Source organism: Cervus elaphus, chromosome 19, assembly GCF_910594005.1.
Source record: "Cervus elaphus chromosome 19, mCerEla1.1, whole genome shotgun sequence".
Classification (NCBI taxonomy): domain Eukaryota; kingdom Metazoa; phylum Chordata; class Mammalia; order Artiodactyla; family Cervidae; genus Cervus; species Cervus elaphus.
Genome location: NC_057833.1, coordinates 4,409,806 through 4,431,340, shown reverse-complemented (window position 1 = coordinate 4,431,340; position 21,535 = coordinate 4,409,806). Strand labels below are relative to the sequence as shown.

At 35.0% G+C, this 21,535-nt stretch overlaps 1 protein-coding gene across 4 annotated transcripts in view; it reads right to left on the bottom strand.

Moving 5' to 3' along the window:
• Positions 1 to 1,044: 1,044 nt before the first annotated feature.
• Positions 1,045 to 21,535, bottom strand: part of TSC22D2 (TSC22 domain family member 2) — a 46,320-nt gene continuing 25,829 nt past the window's right edge. For 2 of the 4 annotated variants that reach the window (XM_043873567.1, XM_043873568.1), the window contains 2 exons: positions 3,667 to 3,718; positions 1,045 to 2,744 (listed from right to left, as the gene is read on the bottom strand). In XM_043873567.1, coding sequence (XP_043729502.1) covers positions 2,484 to 2,744; positions 3,667 to 3,718 — 313 coding nt within the window. In that variant the 3' untranslated portion in view covers positions 1,045 to 2,483. Of the gene's footprint in view, positions 2,745 to 3,666; positions 3,719 to 21,355; positions 21,515 to 21,535 lie in introns of those variants that run through there. The other 2 variants (XR_006335209.1, XR_006335210.1) reach the window with 1 other exon arrangement.

The window sequence follows — 21,535 nt, the reverse complement described above, 5'->3', positions numbered from 1 at the left end:
GGTAGCTTCTCACGCCATTAAGCTGAGAAGTTTGTTAACATTTAAGGCTCGGCACCTTTTTGCCAACGTACGTTTTAGACGCTCACAGGAAGCTTGCCTTTCTACATTAGGTTCTGCTATTGAAAGACAAACGATTTTGTTAAATATTAATTTGTATTTCTTAGATTACTAGAGGTTGAACCCTTAGAAACTGCCATTTATTTCTTCTGTGAACTATTCATGTATTCTACTGATTTTTAAAAAATGTAATAGTAATAATTGCTTTTAATTACCATTTTAAACATATTAATCATTTCGTGACTATTACTTAGCAATTATAGTGCTTTTCTACTCCCAACACCAAAATTGATATTTTCACAAAAATCCCAACCTTTTCTAACACTAGTTTCTCTCCCCCTGTATTAAATATACTGTTCACACTTCAGGGGCACACCCGGCGAGCCTTCTGGTAAACATTCCAACACAGAAGTTTCACTTTCTAGCTCATCTGGGACAGCTCCACTTAGCAACTTACTCCGTATCTTCAGGTTGCTTCTTCAAGCCTAAGCACTTAAGTTCCTTTAGTCATTTCTATTAACATTAAAATTCTGTTTTTAGTGAATATATCCTGCAGCATAACTAGAATATAAAATAATTGGAAGTTCCATGTACACTCTGATTTTATGCATTTAGTTTGTGGCTTAAGTTTTTATTTTAAATAAAGAACATTTATCTTCTTTTAATGCAGAGAGCTAATTATCGATTCTCAATAACTCCTGATTAGCTAGTTGGCTATAGATATAGAGCATGTTAATTTCTACAGGCACCTTTCTGAATTCAAGTAAAAGTTTTGGTAGACAAGGATTTCCTACTTAAATGTCACTGACATATGAATATCGAGTACAAATATTGCTCACTGTTCTTGCATTCTTTAAATTATTTTACCTGGAAGATTTAAGAACCATCCTTAAGTCATTAGTAACAGGTTTTCATTGAAGGAATATTTGGAACTGTGAAAATACAAATCTAATCAAATTAAATTTTGAACACATATAGAGCCAAATATTTCAACAAAACTGCAGTTTAATTTCAGAAAATGTGTTAAAATATATATTTATACATCAATTTCTGACATACACTTAATGTGTTAGTATACACAAAATGATGCTTTCTCTTGAAACTGTATTTATGAAATGTACATTTTAATTTAAATACTCAGTATACACTGCACTTAATCTGCATGTTGCATTTATTAAATACATTAAAATCTGCAATGTAACAAAACGTTTTCTGCATACGAAATTCAAAACACCATTTTAAATGAACAAAAGATGGCTCACTTCATTTTTATTTTTACAACTAGTGTACAATACACTAGCTCAGCTCCACCACACTACCTGTTCGTTCTTTTTTATTTGACATTGTTCACAGACTAGTACATATTACAATAAGAGTGCTGGATAAAAACATGAGGTACGAAAGTGGTTCAAAGATTATAGTCATGCAGATCATGCTAGACAGCAAAGAAAATTGTGACCGAGAAAACACTAAATAAAAATACATAAAGAATGTGCATTATAAAAAAAAAAAAACAAAAAACAAAACTCCATTACACAGCTTTGCTTCTTTGGTTACAAAGTAGGTTGAACAATTTCACAGCTTCTTATTCCCACCCGAAAAAAGTCATACGAAATGTCAAAAAGCAGAGGAATCGTGGCAATTTCTCTATTAGAAAGTAGAAACAAATGAACAAAGTTTTCTTCATCAAAATAGCCCAATTATTTATTATATCACAATAACTGGTGACTACCTGTACAGTTGCACTATGTCTTCATACTTACACTATACAAAATTTACATTCAAGCTGGGTCTTTACTACTGAAAATAAATACCGAAGGTAAATTGCCATTAGTGTTAGAAATATGCCAGGAGTCTTTTGTTCAATTATTGCCTAAACGTTTTATCTATTAAATGCAATCCTGTCTTTCAATTCCTTTACTGATACTTATAATTATTCAAAAAAATTAAAAAAGTTCTGTGACATTGTTCATGTACATTATGAAAATAGCAGCCCTGTAATAAATAAAACACAAATAAATGAAAACTTATGTAGGCAAATGTTACTGATATTGAAAGAAAAGTGGCTCTTTAGATGAACTGTTATTTATAAAGTGAGAGGAAGGCTCAGGGTAAATCCACGGTAATAGGAAACATGGAGAGCCCCCAAAGCTCTTAGAGACCCCGCTCGTGCGCACCAGGTAAAAGGCAAACTGCCCGCCCTAATGCACACCGCCTGCCCCTCTCCTGGGTACTGGGGACAGAACTGGACACCAAGCGCCGCGTGACATCTCAGAGAGGAAGCTCCTGCAGAATGATTGTCTAATACTGAAAGGGCCGGACACACACCGAAGCATGGCTACTTGCTTTCGTATAAAGTGGAAAGAACACCAGTGGCACACAAGGGTAGATTGCTTTCAGTTTTTCCTTAACGCGGCGAGAAAGCTTTACGCTGAGGAGACATTCGGCTGCTGCGGAGGTGGCGCTGGCTGCGGAGGCTGTGCTATCACTGCTTGCGGCTGGGAAGTGCTACTGGGGCTGGCCTGCTGGGCTGGGAGCTGGGATAACTGATCACTGTTTGACAGAGATTTTAACAGTGCATTTTCTCGTTCAAGTAAAGAGTTTCTCTCAACTAATTCTTTTATTTGTTCCTTTAGAACTTCCACTTCTTCTCTTACTGCATACATCAAATGGCTTTTCACCAGATCCTGTGAAAAACAAAATGAGGAATGTCAAGAAGAGTGAAAGGGGAAGGAGCTGCTATCTGGTTCTCCTTGTAAACACAAAAACGATTTTATGCTAATTTCCTGCTCTTGCTTTTTATGTTTCTACTGTTCCTGACCGACCCTGAGGAAGATGGGGTGGAAAAAATCTAGTTCCTAACTGGGGCAGGAGTCCAGAATTTTCTTTTCAAAGTTGAGAGTGATTAAAAAAAAAAAACCAGCTCCTTAAATTGTCAATTAATAAAGCTTGGAATTAAAAAAAAGTTTAAAATCATATACTTAGATGTCAGATGAAGAGAACAAAGGAAATGAAACTAATATTAAACTAGTTATAGTAATGCTTTAAGAAATCAAGTGACCTGAAATTTCCAACTTCAAAATCTTAGGATTAAAAAAAAAAAGCCGACTAATGGCCTTTATTTACAACCTATTTATGATTTTAATAACTTGAATCAAAATATTTTTAAGAATGTGGAGTAAATCTTTAAGAAAAACAGAAAAACTGATAGTAACAGCAGAAATCAGAACCAGAGTCAACAGAAACAGGTCTGTTTATTTAAAGCTGAGTAACACTCTCTGCCCAGTGGACCACCAAGAAGTCCAGGTCTCTAAAGTATTCTTGATGCTGAGATATTTAGGGGATCAAATGCATGTTGATTATATATACCCCCCAAAATGGTCCTTATCAATAGCATAACATGAAACGTAAGATGTTCAAGTAGGAAAAGTATTTACTCCAGTGGTATTTCTAGACTAAAAATTCTCAGTGTTTTAGCATTTTCAACTAAATCTTATTATTGAAAAATATACTTTGGTTATCTTGGTTTAAAGAAATTAGATACTTGTTTTTTAGGACTGATAAAACCCAAGAATGTATGAAATGAGAAGACTATAAATTTTTACTTACCATTGCTTGTTCTATTTTGTTGTCAATGGCTACACCACCTCCCCCAGATGCACTGGAAAAAATCAGAATATTTCATTAAATTATTCTAAAAAAAATGTAAGCTCCCTTCCAACTCTTAAAGTAAATAAAAACATTTGTGTTTTACTTAAAACCAAAATAGTAATTTAAAATAGACTATTAGCCTATTTTCAGAATTTCATACTCAGAGCTCTCACTTTGAAAATGAGGATCTCAGTAAATAGATGACTTCTAAAAATCCTTTGTAGTTTCAATATTTCCAACTTGCCTATGAAATATATACGCTACTTTAAAAATTAACTCCCAGTTCTATTCAGGAGTTCTCAATTCAGTGACCTTAAGATATATTTCAAATGAGCAGTATCTGCTCCACATCTCTTCATTTACTATGTATTCTAATTAACTTTCATGCAAAAATTTCAGTGGTTTCTTATTGCAGTAAATTCAGATGACTACCTCTCTCCTATAGATTTTTATATTTTTAATATCTGGTTTTAAAATTTTAAAAACTGGCTTGTAAAAATGATTCAGAGGGCTTTTGGGCAAACAGTACTTGGAGGGCTGGTTAACAAGGAACTCAACCGTCTGGCAGACCCATATGCTTTGACTGTAGCTTGCTACCTGGCAAAAATCATCAACTAAGGTATGTGGTTTAGACCAATTTTTCCTAGAAATAATTGGAAACAGTCTAGCTGGTAAGTACATCTCAAGTTCAAGTATCATTTTAGCATTTATATGATAATGACACAGAAGGATGAATAATTATCCTCTTTGGCAGTTTATATTTTCCTATGTATATAGCAAGGACCTATATCCTTTTGTTGGTGTTTTTGTAAATTTTAAAGAACAGTTATTAGATTTTCTTGTAAATATAAATCTGATATATTAATCTACTGTATCAATACAGAAAAAGGTCTTTAAATTATTTTTATATAAAACTTTACTGCACACTCTTCATTTAATATTTAGTGATAAATTTAAGTCCTAATATATCTGAAGACTATTTTACTTTAGATGATGGGGACCTTCAATGTTATATTAGACTGAGGCTCAGAAATATCCTGTCTGATGTAGTGGTACCTTTTATATTGTAATCTAAGTAGATATGGTTACAATCCTGGTTTTGTTACTCACTACCTACATCAGTAAATCATCTATTTAGCTTCCTCAGGCCTCAGTTTCCTCATCTGTAAAATGAAGGGGCTGGTATCTATGCCTCAGTGGCCTTTGAATTTTTTAATCCTCTAAACTCTGAGTCAATGCATGGAAAACACTAAGCTTGTTTATCTGAGCATTAACAATATTAAATACAGCATACTACTTCACTTCCTGCTATTGCTAAGATGAAAAGGAGCTTCTGTATACCTAATAACTGGAAAGGATATATAGATCATTAATATTTATATATATTAGGCTTTAAAGGCTTGTAGAGACTAAGTATGGATTCATGTAACTATAAACTACAGAACTATATAAACTTTAGTGTAAAGTTCAGTTCAGACACCATATGGATAGTCACCAATACTGGCCATAATTTGGCAAAAAAGATGGTAATAGACATTTAGATTAGAATTTGCCTGAGAATCCTGGATTATACTTTTTTATTCTGTATCAAGGGACAACTGAAATCATTTCATGACTTAAATACAATCAATTCTTTTAACATATCAGTTTTAAATAGAATATTGTAAATGCTAACTTTAATATCAGTTTTACATACTAATGAGCAAACAAAAAAAACTAAATAAATCTCAAACTCTTAAAAGATTTCTTCTTATTTTCTGATAATTACAATAAAACCTAGTCAGTTTCCAAACCATTCCCTCAGCTAAGGAACAATAATTAGCATCCTACTCTTTGTTGATAAAATAACCTCCAATCCTGACTTACGTATCTTTTATTGCTACAGAGGAACAGGCTTGCAAAGTGTAAATTAAATAGGATCATACTGAAGGTATGTGCCCTTTAGAAGGTATTATCATTTCAATTTTGTTAAATATTGTACTTTAACAGAATCAGGTCAGTCACAGATACAATTACTATCACTATTCACCTTTGGCCACTTTGAAGGCTGTTACCAAGAATACTATAACCTATTGCAGAGGTTCTCAAACTTTACCATTGCACCAGTCACCTGTATGTCTTATTAAAAAACAGATTGCTGGGTTCCGCCTCAGTTTCAGGTTCAGTAGGTCTGGGACGGGGCCCAGAAACTATGCAGCATTTCTAACAAGTTCTAGGCGATGCTGATTCTGCTGCCTGACAAACCATACTTCTGAGAACCACTGGCTTACAGAGATGAAAGCTAGAAGGGAAATAGTTTTTTAAAAATCTATTTTAAAAATTTCTCAGCCTGGTACACAATACCCTGCACAAGCTTGACCTGTGCCTTCCGCCGTACCCTCTCTGATACTCTGTCTGGCATACTGTGTCTGACACAGCTGTCTGCAGTCTGAGGAATGTATTGTCTTTGTGTATCCTCTCAGGGCCCCAAGGCTTTGCAGAAACTGTTCCCACAGTGGCAAAGGCTCATAATTCCAATTCACCTGGCTTTCTGTGACTTGTTTCTTAAGATGCTCACTGCCATCTCTTCTGGAATGCCTTCTAGTTTTCTAAGGTGAACAGATATTCCATCCCTTTTGTGGTTTCACTAAAATAATCACAAACTTTTTACAGTGCATAACCATGAAATTCTGGCCCCTCTATATACTCACTGTGAATTCTAGGAAATTATTTATTTAACCTTCCTAGACCTCAGCTTTTTTTTTTTTAAAACCTAAAATAAGGATGGTATCTTCAGGATTCTTGCCTGGGAAACCCCATGGACAGAGGAGCCTGGCGAGCTACTGCCCATGGGGTTGCAGAGTCGGAGGTGACTGAGCAAGGATTATAACCCCAACTCACAGACCTCCACTCCTGTGAGCGTTACGTGCCTTTAAATAATACTGCCACTGCTAGCTCTACCAGACTGAGCCCTCTGAGCGAGGCTCATTACCATCTTCACCTCGGTGAGGAGAACAGTGCTTGGCACATAGGAACTCGGTGTGTGCAGAAAGAGTCAGTATGACAACAGTTCCTGAATATATTAGAAACGATTACTGGTTCATATTAGGAAGCCATTATATTTTTTTGAATTTAAATAAATCAGTAGTTCTCAGTGTTGTGGTCCCTGGACCAGGAGCATCAGCATAATCTGGGAACTTGTTAGAAACACAAATATTCGGGTCCACTCAAACCTACTTTCGAGGTAGGATTCAAAAAATCTATTTTAATAACTCCTCCAGCTGATATGAAAGAAACTAAAGTTTGAGAACCACTGCTTTAAAAATAAAGATACAAAATGGGCTTCCCAAGTGGCTCAGTGGTAAACACTCTGCCTGCAATACAGGAGGCTTGGGTTCAACCCCCTGGACATGGAAATGGGAACACACTCCAGTATTCTTGCCTGGGAAATCCTGTGGACAGAGGAGCCTAGTGGCTCAAAAGAGCTGGACACAGCGACTAAGCAAGCAAGCACCAATATGGGAGTTTTAGATGGAAACAAATAGGGGGGTATTCTATTTGAAGACCCCAGAACATGGGATCAATGAGGGTAATAAGCTGTTTCCTACTGTGTTCAAAGTCTGGGGTTTATGCTCTTTTAAAATGAGAATGATTAGCTAGCAGAATGAACACTTTTCTTTTATTTGCTTCCTTGATCTAATGTTACAGTATTAGACCTTGTTTTCTTTCTTATTGCATTCACCACACTATAACTGGGCGATTAATAACCAGTTTCCGAACTTAAGTTCCGTAAGAGAAGGCTTCCTAACACTCTGTAACTATTCTGATAAACTATACAGTGCTACAAAAGGGGATAATTTTCATAAAGAAACTTTCTGTTTACTATGGGTCACTCTTTTAGAATAAAATCATAAGTGGATTAGCATTTATTAGATGAATAAAAAATTGTGGGTACTGAGGGAATGGACAGAAATATAGAACTGTGAGAAAAAACACAAGAATGACTATTACTTTTTTATATAATGAATGTCATTTCTTGGAATTGTGGCTCCCAAAAGAACCAAAAGGAGCTTGATAGTGCTCTAAACAAAGTAAATTACAATCACAATCATAAGAAAAGTAAAACTTAATAATCAGTGTAGGATGGATTTCCACGCTGTTCGTCTTTGGTTTCCCACCACAGATTTGCTCCCCAGGCCTGCTTCCTCTTATCACATTAGATCACCTGCAACCTCACTGAGAAGGCAAGGGGCCAGAGAGGAGACTCTGCTCTGGCTTCACCAGTGTCTCACACCTGCATCCTCCTTAATAGGCTAACTCTCAACCATGCTCTCAGCTCAGTGACTGCAACTCATCCCGTCTTTCCTCTCTAAAAATTAAAACCAGTGTAAGCAAAGTTAGGCTTAACTGGATCTCATATTTAAGAAAAATTCCTTATGAGAAATCAAAATTTTTCTTTATTAATGTGGAGAGAGACATCATGACTACTGTTTAAGATAAAAATAGTGCAAATTTCTTTGCTATTACACTTTGACTACTGTTCTCTTTCTTCTCAATAGAAATGCCATTTAAAAAATTAATTACTCTTTGGCCACACTGTGCAGCATGCACATCTTAGTTCCCCCACTAGGAACTGAACCTGTGACCCCTGTAGTGGAAGAGCATAGTCTAAACCACCTGACTGCCAGGGAAGTCCCACAAATGCTCGTTAACAAAGCAACAAGGGAGAGGAAAGGAAAACAAATGACTTCTCACTTCATGGCAGCACACACACTTTAGTGAGTTCTTACTCCAAGCCTGAGTAATACTCTCATTTTACAGTTGAGGAAACTGAAGCCTAGTAACTTACTCAGACACAACCCTAGGGACAGGATTAAAACCTAATTAATGTCAAAACACATGCTTCTCCTATCACAACATAAGACTGTGAAAGGAAGAAAGAAGCGCTCTATAACAACCTAAAAGAAATGCAGACTTGTGTGCATTGTGAAAAGCACTTAAACTCAGCTGTGAAACCATAAGCATGGATCCAACTATGCTCATAACATGCCATTTATCTTATCTAGCATATTCCTAGAAGAGGTTCAGGTCTGAAAACGAGGTAGGCAGCTTCTAGGAAAAGGCACTTGTTCAGTGATCTTTAGACAACCAGCATAGTTTGATTCTCTACTAAGGTCTAAAATGTTCTTTTGTTAGAAAGTTGAAGGTACCTTAAGACTATATAGATCCATAAGCAGAATATTATTTAAAAAATTACTCTGTTTTACTCAAAGACCCTCCTAATCTTCTCTGTTGAATCACAATACAATTAAAACAGGAATTCCACAAATCACAAAATAAAATGTTGTGTGATAAGAACTTATTTGACTGAATTGGCAATCTCATACACTAAGGTTCAAGCACCCTTACCCAAACCAGGTAAAATCAATTCTTTTTAAACTTAAAAGTAGAAGCTATAGTCTTTCTTGGAGGCCAGTCCTCAGGAATCACATACTGTTTCCAATACGTCATTTACAATCTTCATCCCGTTGCCTGCCCCTCACAATAATCTCTATATCATTAGTGCTAGAAATGCTTTAATTCTAACCTGAATTACACTTAGCCTCCTCTCAAAGAAATGTGTTTTATTTTTAGAAAGTAATTGTTAAGTAGCTGACTGCAAAAGAAGAAATCCAATGAATCTACAAGCTCAGCAAGCTTATCAAGTTTAAAAAAAAACAAAACAACAAAACTATCATCCTTTCTGTAAAAAGAATTTTAAAAATATTTAATTTTATCACAATTAAGAGCAAATAACAATCCTCCTTCCAAAAAAGCCTATGTAGATAAAAATTCATATAGATAGTCTCTGGCTAAATGCAAACCTCTGTGGTTAAGAATAAAACTGTTAGACAAAATTAACATAAAATTAAGCTAAGAACTCAAGAACTGTATGTATCCTAATTATTAACCTTAAGTTCTACCAATGTAAAAATAATGTTTAATTTCATGGTTTAAAAAACACAGACAAAAGGCCCCATGGAGATTTTTATTCTCAGTAACACAAAATAAGTGATTTCTGTGGACCATAAAAGCTATTATCAATGCTAAGCAAGCAGGTAAAATGGCTATTCACAAAACTAAACCTTATCAAGTACTCAATCTTACTGTGAAAAAAGCTTTTTACCAAGGAAATATTAAAAACCCAGCTAAATATACAAAGATTGACATTTGTTTTTAGCATCTATAAAAACCTTGCTCATCAATGCCCTTAGCATATTTTATACTCATCTAATTAATTTCAGGTCAAAATCCTGAAATTTTCTTCCAGAAAAGATTATTTAAAAAGAGGAAAAAAGGATACACACTGTGGATTATACCAATGTCAATTTCTGGACTTCAGGTGTTATATGGACTTCAGTCATGCAAAATTTTACCACTGGGGGAGAACTGCATGAAGGGGTACATGAGGCCTCCCCGCACTTCTGTTTTTGGGGACAACTTATCTGTAAGTATTCCAAATAAAAGATTTAAAGGAGATACAAGTACATGATAAAGAATAAATTCAGTGAAAGGAAAGTGAAAGTGAAGTCACTCAGCCATGTCTGACTCTCTGCGACACCATGGGCTATAACCCACCAGGCTCCTCCATCCATGGGATTCTCCAGGCAAGAGTACTGGAATGGGTTGCCATTTCCTTTCCAGGGGACCTTCCCAACTCAGGGATCGAACCCGGGTCTCCCGCATTGTAGGCAGATGCTTTACCATCTGAGCCACCAGGGAAGTCGAATGAACTCAGTGAGCGCACACAGAAAGGCAAACCATCCGTATAAAGTCCCTCTCCTACCTCAGATTCCCTTTGTCCAGAGTCAACTGTGTCAGTGACCTTAAAAAAGTCCATTTAGGAAGGAATTCTTTACTGTTTTGGAGTGGGAGAGGCCTTTCTAACTATATGCCTCAAAATATATGAAGTACTTCTATAAATCTGTAAGACAAGAAGCCCCAATAGAAAAATGGGTAGAATACACATGAACATTCACAAGACATTAAAAAATAACTCTATATCTCATAGTAAAAATATAGACTAAAACTATAATATGTGATATTATTTCCCTAAACACACTGGTAAACATATTAAAATTCAATGCAAAATTAGTGAGGCTGTGGGAGAATGGGCCTTCTCTTACTGTGCTGGCGAAAAATGGTATAATGGTATAATCCTTACAGAGAGCAGTTTGGCTACATCTAATAAATTGTGCGCATACATACACACTCTCACTCTTCAAGTCAGCAATACTACAAGTGGGTATTTACCCAACAGGTATTTTTACATACATAGGAAAAATGTAGTGGCAAAACTACTCATTACAACGTTGTTCCAAACAGCAAGGTTTCTGACTAGCAGTAGAGAAGGGGCACAGCCATTCATTTAATACTAGCCATTTAGTAAGGGGGAAAAACCCCACAAAGATGCTGTTCTGTGTACTGAGATGGAAACTATATGATGTGTACAGACTATCATTTATGTGAAGAGGGAGATTATGTGTTTGCTTATATATGCGGAGACCGGAAACACACAGATACACAAAGAAAGCGATCTGTCTGCGAAGGCAGGAGCAAGGGGAATAGGGATCGAAGACTACTTTCACGCACTTTGAAGAATACTGAAAAACATTTTCCAAAATGAAAATGACTCATAAAGGAGTTATTACGGTGTGAACTTAAGACATGACCAAAGGCAGACAGGAAACAAGAAAGGAGGAAAGGAGGGAAGAGGACCAACAACCCCACTTGCTTTTGGAACTTTTTCTTTCTGAAAGATTAGGTACTATGTTTAACACAGGAAACTATTAATATACATGATACTTGTGATTTGTAAAATTTACTTCCTTGGCTTAGGGTGAATTAAAATCACTTAAAAACATAACTCCCAGTACCATTATATCTGTTCAAAGTGATGCTGGTAACTAAATAGTAGAAGTCTCTCAGATAAGTAGCTAAGATACAACAGGCTACATAAGCTTACACAGTGTTGCATTAAAAAATGAATTCCAAATAAAGTATTGGTAAGATCTTTTTAAATTTTTTCCAGATTTCTTCACACCTCAAAGTTATGATATTTTGGGGGAATTATTATTTGATAGTAAAATCTGATATAATTATTGACATATTTTTCTTGAGCTACTCTAAGGAAACAAAAACTAGCCAAACTAAAAATATTTTTCTGTTAAAACAGTCAAGATGCAAGATAGAAAAATTTAGTTAGGAGAAAGGAAATCAGCATAGCAATTTTACCATTACAGTCCAAACATTCCAATAAACTAAGAAAGTTTAACATTCTATTACTTCAAGTTAAATACTTAAATGTAATAAGAACATGAAAAATCATACCTACATAAGATAAATGAGCTTATGCACTAACTGTAGTTTCTTATTAGACTAGCATTAGGCAAGGTTTGACACAATGAAAAAGTTATTTCCTCCCTCTGAGTCAGACTGAAAAAAGAAAGGGTGTGGGAAAGGGGTAGGAGGAGGGCAGCCTTCTCCCCAGTGTTGGAGTGCTTACATTTAAAGGAGACTCTCTTGAAAGAGATTTCATTTTACTGTTTACAAAGAAGCAACTGGTAATTTGGTGATGGCGTAATTACAGGGGAGTGAAGGACACATAACTGAGGTGTTTAAGCCTAAATTAAAAATTTGACACTATAGTCCTGGCTAACTTTACTTCCTGGAGACTGGGGAAAACCGTATATGACTGACAATTATCTAGACTGAGATGTACACTGATATCTGAGAGTAAAAAAAGAAGGAGAGAGATTAGGAAGGTATTTTTCCCAACTCATGTTCAGAATAACTAACAAAAACCTATTAACATAGTTATACTGAAAAATAACATAGTGGATATAGTTCCATATATTCATTTTAGATATTCTAAAGCCATTCCCTTAGTCTGCTGGGATAGAAGCTGATAGTTAATCAATATCTAAAAATATCAGAATTTGGTGATTAAAGTACCATATAGGTCAACCTAGTAAAAGTTCTATGGTTTCTGATACTGGTTTTAAGAACTATCTTCCCTACAAAATACAAAACTTCAGTAGAAGAGAAAAATTCAATAAAAATTCTTAATATGAATGAAGACATTACAAACACATAAAAGCTCAAATTTTTCCAGCTGTGTCAGGAAAAGGATAAAGATTAAGAAAAAGACTTCCAGGGAAAGGACTACGTTTAACAGCCATTTTGTAGTTAAGATCAATTCTCCTTTAAATGGTAAACAATATGGCATTCCTTCCCTTTGACTATGAGGAAATAATGACACTGTCACAAACTAAGGAAATTTTCATGGTGTAAATATATGAAAATGAACAAAACTGGAGAAAGAACACGATAAAAAAGAAATCCAAGGGCAATAAAAACAAAAATGTAAAGCTCTTAAGATTTGCATTTCATTTCAGAGGCCAAGAAGCACTGAATAAATTTTTACCTAGCAGTGGGCCTATTATAAAAACAGCCTTTTTATGTAGCTAAATTCATCTACAATTTTTAAAGTAACTTTGAATTCTTCAGCAATCACATACAAATGGGCCAAAGTGTGTGTGGTGGGGGGAGTTGGGGAAGAATGTATCTCTAATGCTAACCTTTACATTATCCCACCTCACCTCCCGCCAACTCCAAATGCCTGCAACTTTTGAACTGAAAAGCCTAAACTCCTTAAGATGCTCCGTGGTTTCCTTTTATTCTCTTTGTTGATACTGCTCCTCACGCTAAATACTCTACCATTCTTTCAGAGCTTTCAGCTCAAACATCTTCTCTTCTGAAAAGCCCTCTGTAGCTCTCCCTACAGTAATATGGTAATATGGTAAGTAATATGGTAAGTCATGCTTCACATTACGCTCGCAGCACTCAGGATACAGGGTGTGTTCTAACAGCTTCACCAGTCTCCTATCACAAAAGCGCTAACCATCTACCATGCGGCTGGCAGACAGTTAATATACAATGCTACAGAACTTTAGACTCAAAAACTGTATACTTCGAATTTGAGTCCTGAATACATGACCTGCTATGCTGACTCCCGGGCCTTTTTCTCCTTAAAGTTGAAACACAAAGTAGCTGTCCTGGATCACCTCCCAATCATTTCCTACACTTCACAGCAAAACTGACTTTCTCCAACATTCCTTGGTATTTAATAAACTTGGGGAACGCTATTATTTTAACCAAACACAAAACAAACAATTGAGGAAACATTCCTTACTCTTATTTCTCATTTTCAATTTGAAACTAAACTTGCTATATGTCCTCGCTAATACTAACAAAATAATCCATATACCTAAATTCAAATACCTTTGGTGGTAACAGGTCATAAATCCTGAACAAACTTCTGCCTCTGATTTCCTAATAGCCAAATCTCAGTAACATTTACCTTTCTAGATGACACTTTTGTAAAAAAATAAAATAAAAATCTAATCTGTCTCCTCTGCACACACACAATACTCAACAAATACTGGGTGAAAGAACATGAAGTTAGACAGTGTTCACCACAGAGAAGACCACTAGATATGGAATTAGCAAATACACATTGCAACTTAGCCTCACCTCAGGTTTACTATGCCCAGAGGCAAGTTACTCTTATTAGGCTTTTTTCCTTCAGCATTTAGTTTTAGAGACTTATGAAACACCCTATCTACTCCAATGTGGTGGTATGTGTTTGGCTGGGGAGGGGGGGGGGGGGAGGGAAAAGGGGAGCAGATTCAGTGAGAAGAAAGGATAGTAACATTCAGGACAAGTCTTAAAAAGTCGCCCACGCAAGTAAAGGAGTACAGGGGACAGCTGGACCCTGCAGAATGCTCGGTCACAGGGGTGAAGCGAGGGAAAGTGAAGGTTTTATAACCCAAGCAAGAGAAGCTTTGAGAAATCAGAGGGATGATCAAAGTGAGAGTCACCTATAACAGACACCAAGAAGGACTGCAGTCTTCAGTATGGAGCAACTCAGGAGTGGGGAGATGGTTAATGTGTTGTAAGAAAGATTGTTAAGATTTTTTGAGGGGTGCGGAGTGAGTGGTAAAGAAACTTGCAGATGGAAATGAGACATTTTAAGCTACATTTGGGAATGCTGAATCTAGGATATAGATCACGGTGGAGAAACAAAAGTTGAGAAATAAGGTTACCAGAAATAGGTACGTAGAACTCTATAGAGTAATCTCTGGCGAGAAGTCTAGGTTTGAGAGTTGTCAGGATGTGGCAGGTAGCTCAGACTGTGAGAGATGAGCCTAGTTAAAGAGTGAAGACAAACAGGGCCAGGACACTGGGGAAGACCAGCAGGTGAAAAGTTACAGAAGACGGGCTGGGAAGAAACTGCCCTTTCTTGAGAAAGCTGGTTATTTCTTTCACTGAACAGCCTCATAATTGTCTCTTCTTTCTCAAGCATTCCACATATTAATTTTTTTAAACTAAGCAGCTATTCGTGAACAAATCCTCTCAATCCCATTTCCGCAATGAGGCCTAACCAAAGTCAAAATGAGACTATCCCCTTGAATATCAAATGCCAAATACCAGTGAAGAGATCGTAATTGTTGCTTGTCTTACAGCTCATCTCTTCATTTATGCCTGTAGAGATGTCATTTAAACAAGCTTTTATAGAAAAAGCGTAATTCTACGGACAATATATTTGACAAAGTAACACTGTATCAGGTTAACCATTAGGGTTATCTGACTAAAACCCAGCTTTTGTTCCCAGGTTAATAATTAACCTTTCTTTACCATATTTACTTTCCTAATCTGTCCCCAAAGTCCAAGAGTAGTAACAAATAAGAATGGAGGTTTTCAAGGAACTGTTTCAAAATAGGGATAAACCCAGAAGAATAAAAGAAAAAGTATCATGAGGTTTTTAAAGAGACAGTTGCTTCACTATGAATTAGACTAAAGGGACAGCGCCAGGCATGGTCACTACCCTTCAATGAAATAGAGAGAGCACTGTATCAGGCAAAAAAATCTGGTTTATTTTACTTTTAATGTATCAATTAATGTTTTGTATTTGGGATGTTTTTAAAATATAGGTTGGCCTGGGTTTGAGCAAAGAATTAAGTTGCTCATCTTCAACAAATCTAAGAAGAGTACTGTGAAGGCATGCCCTGAAGATTTAAAACTGTCAACGTTATCACTTCACTACCATTTGGCTTAACTGTCTTCTGCTCTCTGCTTCACTCTCGGGGTAAGACAGTTGACTCATTAGCAGCGGCCTAAGCAAAAGGCTGAATTCTCCAAGAGTAATAAAGGGGTTTAAGAACACAGGCTTTAGAATTAGATAAACTCGTTTTAAAATCCCAACTCCACTACTTACTAATGAGGTGCTCTTACCAAGTTAACATACTGAAACCAGTTCGCTCATCTGTAAAATGGGTCCTGGTTTGTACCTACCATAAAGGATTGCTGTAAGGATTATATGAGACTTTTTACGATAGTAGTACTTAAAATTTTTTTGTTCCTTCTATTGTTTGGATCAATTTGGACTTTGACAGTGTTTAAGGTTTACTATCCCAGTGTATCTTGGATTAAAAATGAAGCAGTAAGGTACAAATAAAAATTATGATTAGTATTAACAAACAGCCTTTATGGGCTTTCCCAGAGAAAGAAATAATGCTAGTTATGCTTTAAATCTACTTGATTTCTTTGTACTTCTTTGATTACTTTGTACTCTTTGTTAAAGATTCAATGCAGTCACAAAATATATGCTAATAAAAATTGTTTGACTTAAAAAAAATTGTTTGACTTGAGATTTAAACTTACATCAATGTTTATGAAGCACAGTAATCCTGTGACATGAACATTAGTAAAATTCTTTGATCTTTGATAGGATCTTAAAGTTTCATTGTTTAGATATAAATAATCTTAACTTACTGTAGGAAACTTTTCCAAAGGCCACTGAGATATAACTTAATCAGCTTAATCCAACATAAAAATTTCCAAAAACCGGTATAACCAAAAATATCTCATGCCCTTCTTTAGTGTTACATGACATTTCAACCATAAATATTACTAAAAACTCAAAAGAGTGACATCAAGTGTTGTTTTGCTTCTAAACTACATTTCCCTTAGTTGAGAATCACTGCTTTAGAATTACTTAACTCAAAAAGGGATTCTGGAACAATAAAGAAAAGTATAAACTAGCAGTATTATAAAATTTAAAGGGTTACAAGGTTTTCTCACTCATGGAGAAATGTGCTCAAAAATGAACATCAATGGCAAAAAGTTTTAACAGCTAATTACTTTTTCTCATTTCTTCTTTTTAACCTGGGCCCTTGGCAGTGAAAGTGCCATGTCAACCACTGGACCAGCCAGGGACTCCCTGCTTTTTCTCATTTCAACCTAGATCCATGTCCTGAATTATTACAGGCAATAACAATTCCATAAAACAGACATGACTAATGACAGAACTTTATAATAGTTTGTACACATCAATTTATGTAAAATTTTTATGCTGGTTTCTAGATTTTTATGACCTGAAATTTGTTAAATCAATTTAAATTCTAGAGATAATAAAATGAAATGGGATGCTTTACCAACATAATCTTTGCCCTCTTCTTTTCTTGCCAATAGGCCCTATCCCTCTGACTCTTCCATAAATAATTGTTTTTGTTGTCTTCACTCAATGTTCTTCTTCCTTGAATTAAACCTTAAAGGTAGGAACTGTATTCATCTTGAGGGTCTACTTATTACAACACTCTGCATATAATTGATACTGAACATTTAACTGAATAAAATGATGGAATAAAACATATAGTATTTAATATATTATCTAATTATATTTTGTAAGTTCAACATGAACTTATAGCAAGTTGAGCTTACTGTGCTGGGAAAAAGAGTTAAGAAATCAATCAGATACTTAAACTCTTAGAAACTAAAGATATCACAGGAACATAATAAAAAAGAGAAGACTTCATTAGAATTTTTTTCCTCCCTGACAAAGTCAGCTTAAACAAAAAGCCAATAAACTTTCTTCTGATATTCCTTTCATCTGAAAAGGAAGAAAGTGTAACAGTTTCTATATAACATAGGTAACCGAAGTAGAGAAACTTAAGTCTGAAGAAAAGAAAAGTCAGAGCGCTATGAATTTTCAGTTACTTCTGACAAAATTATGCCAGTGAAACTTAGCAGTTCTATGGGGATGATAAAGTCATGGCAGACTTTGTGGAAAATAAAGTTGGACTTTAAAATTTAGTCACAGGGAAGAAGAAAATGAAACCAAAAGCTATCCTGAAAGTGGAAAGAGGAGTTCAAAGGCTTGCTGGTTTGGTCAGGTCAGAGAAAGCGGACAGCTCAAACTGTCAACGTCTTTAAATGTATATCATGAACAAGTAAAAGTTCTAAGTGAAGTAGATCCAGGATTCTGAAGAAATTCAGATATACTTCACTCTTTTTATACTGGGGATCAATGCACATATAAAGGAGTCCCATGAAACCCTTGTATCACCTCTAGAATCAACAACTAGGAAGAAAGGAAACATCTTGCCATCTCTAAGATGTTAAGCAATGTCGCCTTTTCCATTGAAAGAGCTTCAGAACTAAAAACCATGACTTATGGCCATGAACTGGAACCCATATTCTTGATTACAGCTGCTATGAAAACTAATGTAACTAACTACAGAATATTCTCAGTTCAATGTTTCCACAGAATTTGTAGTACAGCTTACATTTTTACATGAACCTAACCTCTCTACTAAATCTTTAAACGATGGCAAGGTATTTTTCTGCTTCACATTTTAGAGTCTCTGCTATACAAAAAGGGTTTATAAAAGGTTTCAACATGAAATGGAAAAAGAAAGAAGACCAGGAAGCTAAGATAAACATCACTGGAGGTGTTCAAAGGCTAGATGACAACTTGGAAGGTATGTGGTAGACATAATTCAAGTCTAAGACAAGTGGTTTGACTAAATGACCACTACATTCCCTTCTAACTCAGGTTTATAATTCTAGACTCAGAAGTGGTACGAAATAAAAGGTTTTTGCTCTGAAGTCATACCCAGGTTTGAATCCCCATTTGATTTCTTTTACGATATGACTTCACACCAATTATTTAGCCTCTCCAAAGGATAATAAAGCGGACCAGATGCTAGGGTTCAGTGAGATAATGCATTTGTGTCTGGCACATGGTAAATACTTAATACGTTAACTACACAATTTGTATTAGTAAGCTACAGCTTCATTTGTTTTTGTCTTAAGCAGTAATATTATCATAGATTTACTAAGCCATATTTAGACACAGGAACTCTGTTACAAACACTTAAAAACAGGCTAAAGGTTATAAGGTTTGGAGTTCATCTGAAGATAAAATGAAACCAATGACAAGGACTTGCAACAAGTAGTTGCTCAACAAAAAAAATCCTGTTTTTCCGACCCCCCAAAATTAAATGTTACATAAATATTTTAAAAGTAAATATAAAATAGGTTTCTTCATGGAATTATTCACAACTAAGGGCAAATGTGATGTAGTTTAGTAAGGGGTTTTACATTTGACTCATCTCCCTATCCAAAAATTTGTAGTCTGAAGTAGCTTTTTAAACTGCTGATGGTGTTTCCTATTTATAGCTCCTAAATACTAAAGGGTGAACTTCTTAATGGTTACACTTAATATAATACTATTCCAGTAAGTACTAAAACTTTCTAATATGTATATACTTGTTTATAATTATAAGCATTAAATTTAAATGGAGGTTATTTTACAATGCAATAAATAATTTTAGATAGTAAGCAACCTATCATTTTTTGGCAAGTGCTTTAAAAGATGGTTTTATAATGAGGATGACCCCCTGCTACTAAAATTCAAAGGAAATCAAAATTATGTATTCACATCTTCATACAATATGAAATTCTCCCTTATCTTATCCTTCAAGTTTTCCAGGGTTACTCTCTAGACATGCATACAACTGAGAGCCCATGTTCCACTGAGAAAGCTAGATCTGAACCTAGTTTCACCACTTAATGGCTATGTGACCTGAGAAAGTTCCTTAATCTAAGCTTTCACTTTCCTTCTCTATAAACTGAGGCTGTTGATAATATCGATACATCTGCTGTGAAAATTAAATAACAGGTCAAAAATACTTGGCATGTTATCATGTTGTGTATTTTTACTTAGCAGTCCCTGATATATAGTAACCCCTAAGTAGCAAAAAAACAACTACTCTGTGGAGAAATCCAATCAGCACTTGATCACAGAGACTGAAAGGATTTATTCTAAACTAAAAGCAATTAGGCTCTGATTTGTTCCATCAGTCTAATGATCACTTAAACTAGCCTTGAATATATAATCAGTAAGAGTTACAGATTAGCGTACTCATTAAAAATTTCTTTCATAAGTCACATATTTGGGTGTCTAACAAGGCCTGCTCCTTAGACACAAACATTCACTAGCAATGTTACCCAACTGTTTTTGAAAACCTGGCAAATGCTCTGAATCTTTCACTGAAAACATACATAATGTTCTATCCAAAATTCCACAGGCTTCACGACACTCTGAAGCCTACCCACTGACTACTAAATATAGACATCTTACTAAAGAAATTAAAACTTATTAAAAAATAAAAATGAAAAACATATATAGAATAAGGGACAACTGCTATTAGTTTGTTGTAGTTCCTTCCAGACTACCACTGATTGCTATTACTGGTTTAAGAAACTTTTAAGTTTATATACAAAATATGATCAAAATGAAGTCATGGAATACTATTATCTGGAGCAATTTAGAATATAATTAAAAAGAATTAGTATGAATGTGTACAAAAGAATAACATACTTCTGATTAAGGTTAGAAATAGATACCATAGTCTATTCAGATGATGCTTTTTCAAATATCTGACAGACTTGCAGTATGTGTGTACGATATTTTAATGAAAAATAATCAATTCTAATATTTTCTGTATAACCTTGGAAATATATCTTAACATAGATTCTTTTTATTCATATGCAAAATATGATGATCAGATTGAGGATTAAGATATCCTAAATCTAACCTGTATTATCCTAATCTAAACCATATTATTTTAAGAGTTCCCCGACAAAATACAGCTGTGTAAAACATAGCGAAATTAGAAGACATATTATAACACAAGTTTACAAATTCCTGCTACCTAAGCAGGACACAGTTCTGAAAGGAAATGTTTTCTCAGGGTATACAAATAATGCATAATGACTTCTGGTGTATTATTTTCATTTGATATTATCATCTTAGGTATTCTCAATTAAGAACTGAGAGAATTTCTTCAGCTTTTATTTTTAGAGACAGCATTAAAAATGCCTTTAAGTAATTAATTTAAATTATATTTTATTTAAAAAATGGATGTAAAACTTCTATAAAAGATTGGTATTTCTCAAATATTTCCTGGGATATTAACTAGAAGGTATATGGGGTCCCTAATTATATTGTAAGCATCTACAGCAGATGCGATAGCAATATTTAAATAATCATACTATGATATAGGATGTCACTTTATTTTTTAAACTGTTTATTAAACACCACTGCAAAGATATAGCCTGAAAGGATTACATACTCCAAGTATTAAAAATTCCAAGTTTTAATGTATATATTTAATACTATACTCTTACGTTATACAATGTGCTCAGTTTGTTCATAAATATTCATCTCAATACAATAACATCAGGTATAATACATAAAATCTAATCCATTAAGTCTTACCAATTTATGACCTGATGAGACACTCTTGTGGACAACATTCAGTCCTTAGAAGCTAGAATAACCCTTCAACCATGTGAGGGCATCACAACTTTTAAACTTTCGGCTTTCGATCATTATTATGTCACATTCCTCCTCCGATGCTGAATTCTAAAAAAAATTCTAGCAAAGAGTTTAAGTAAA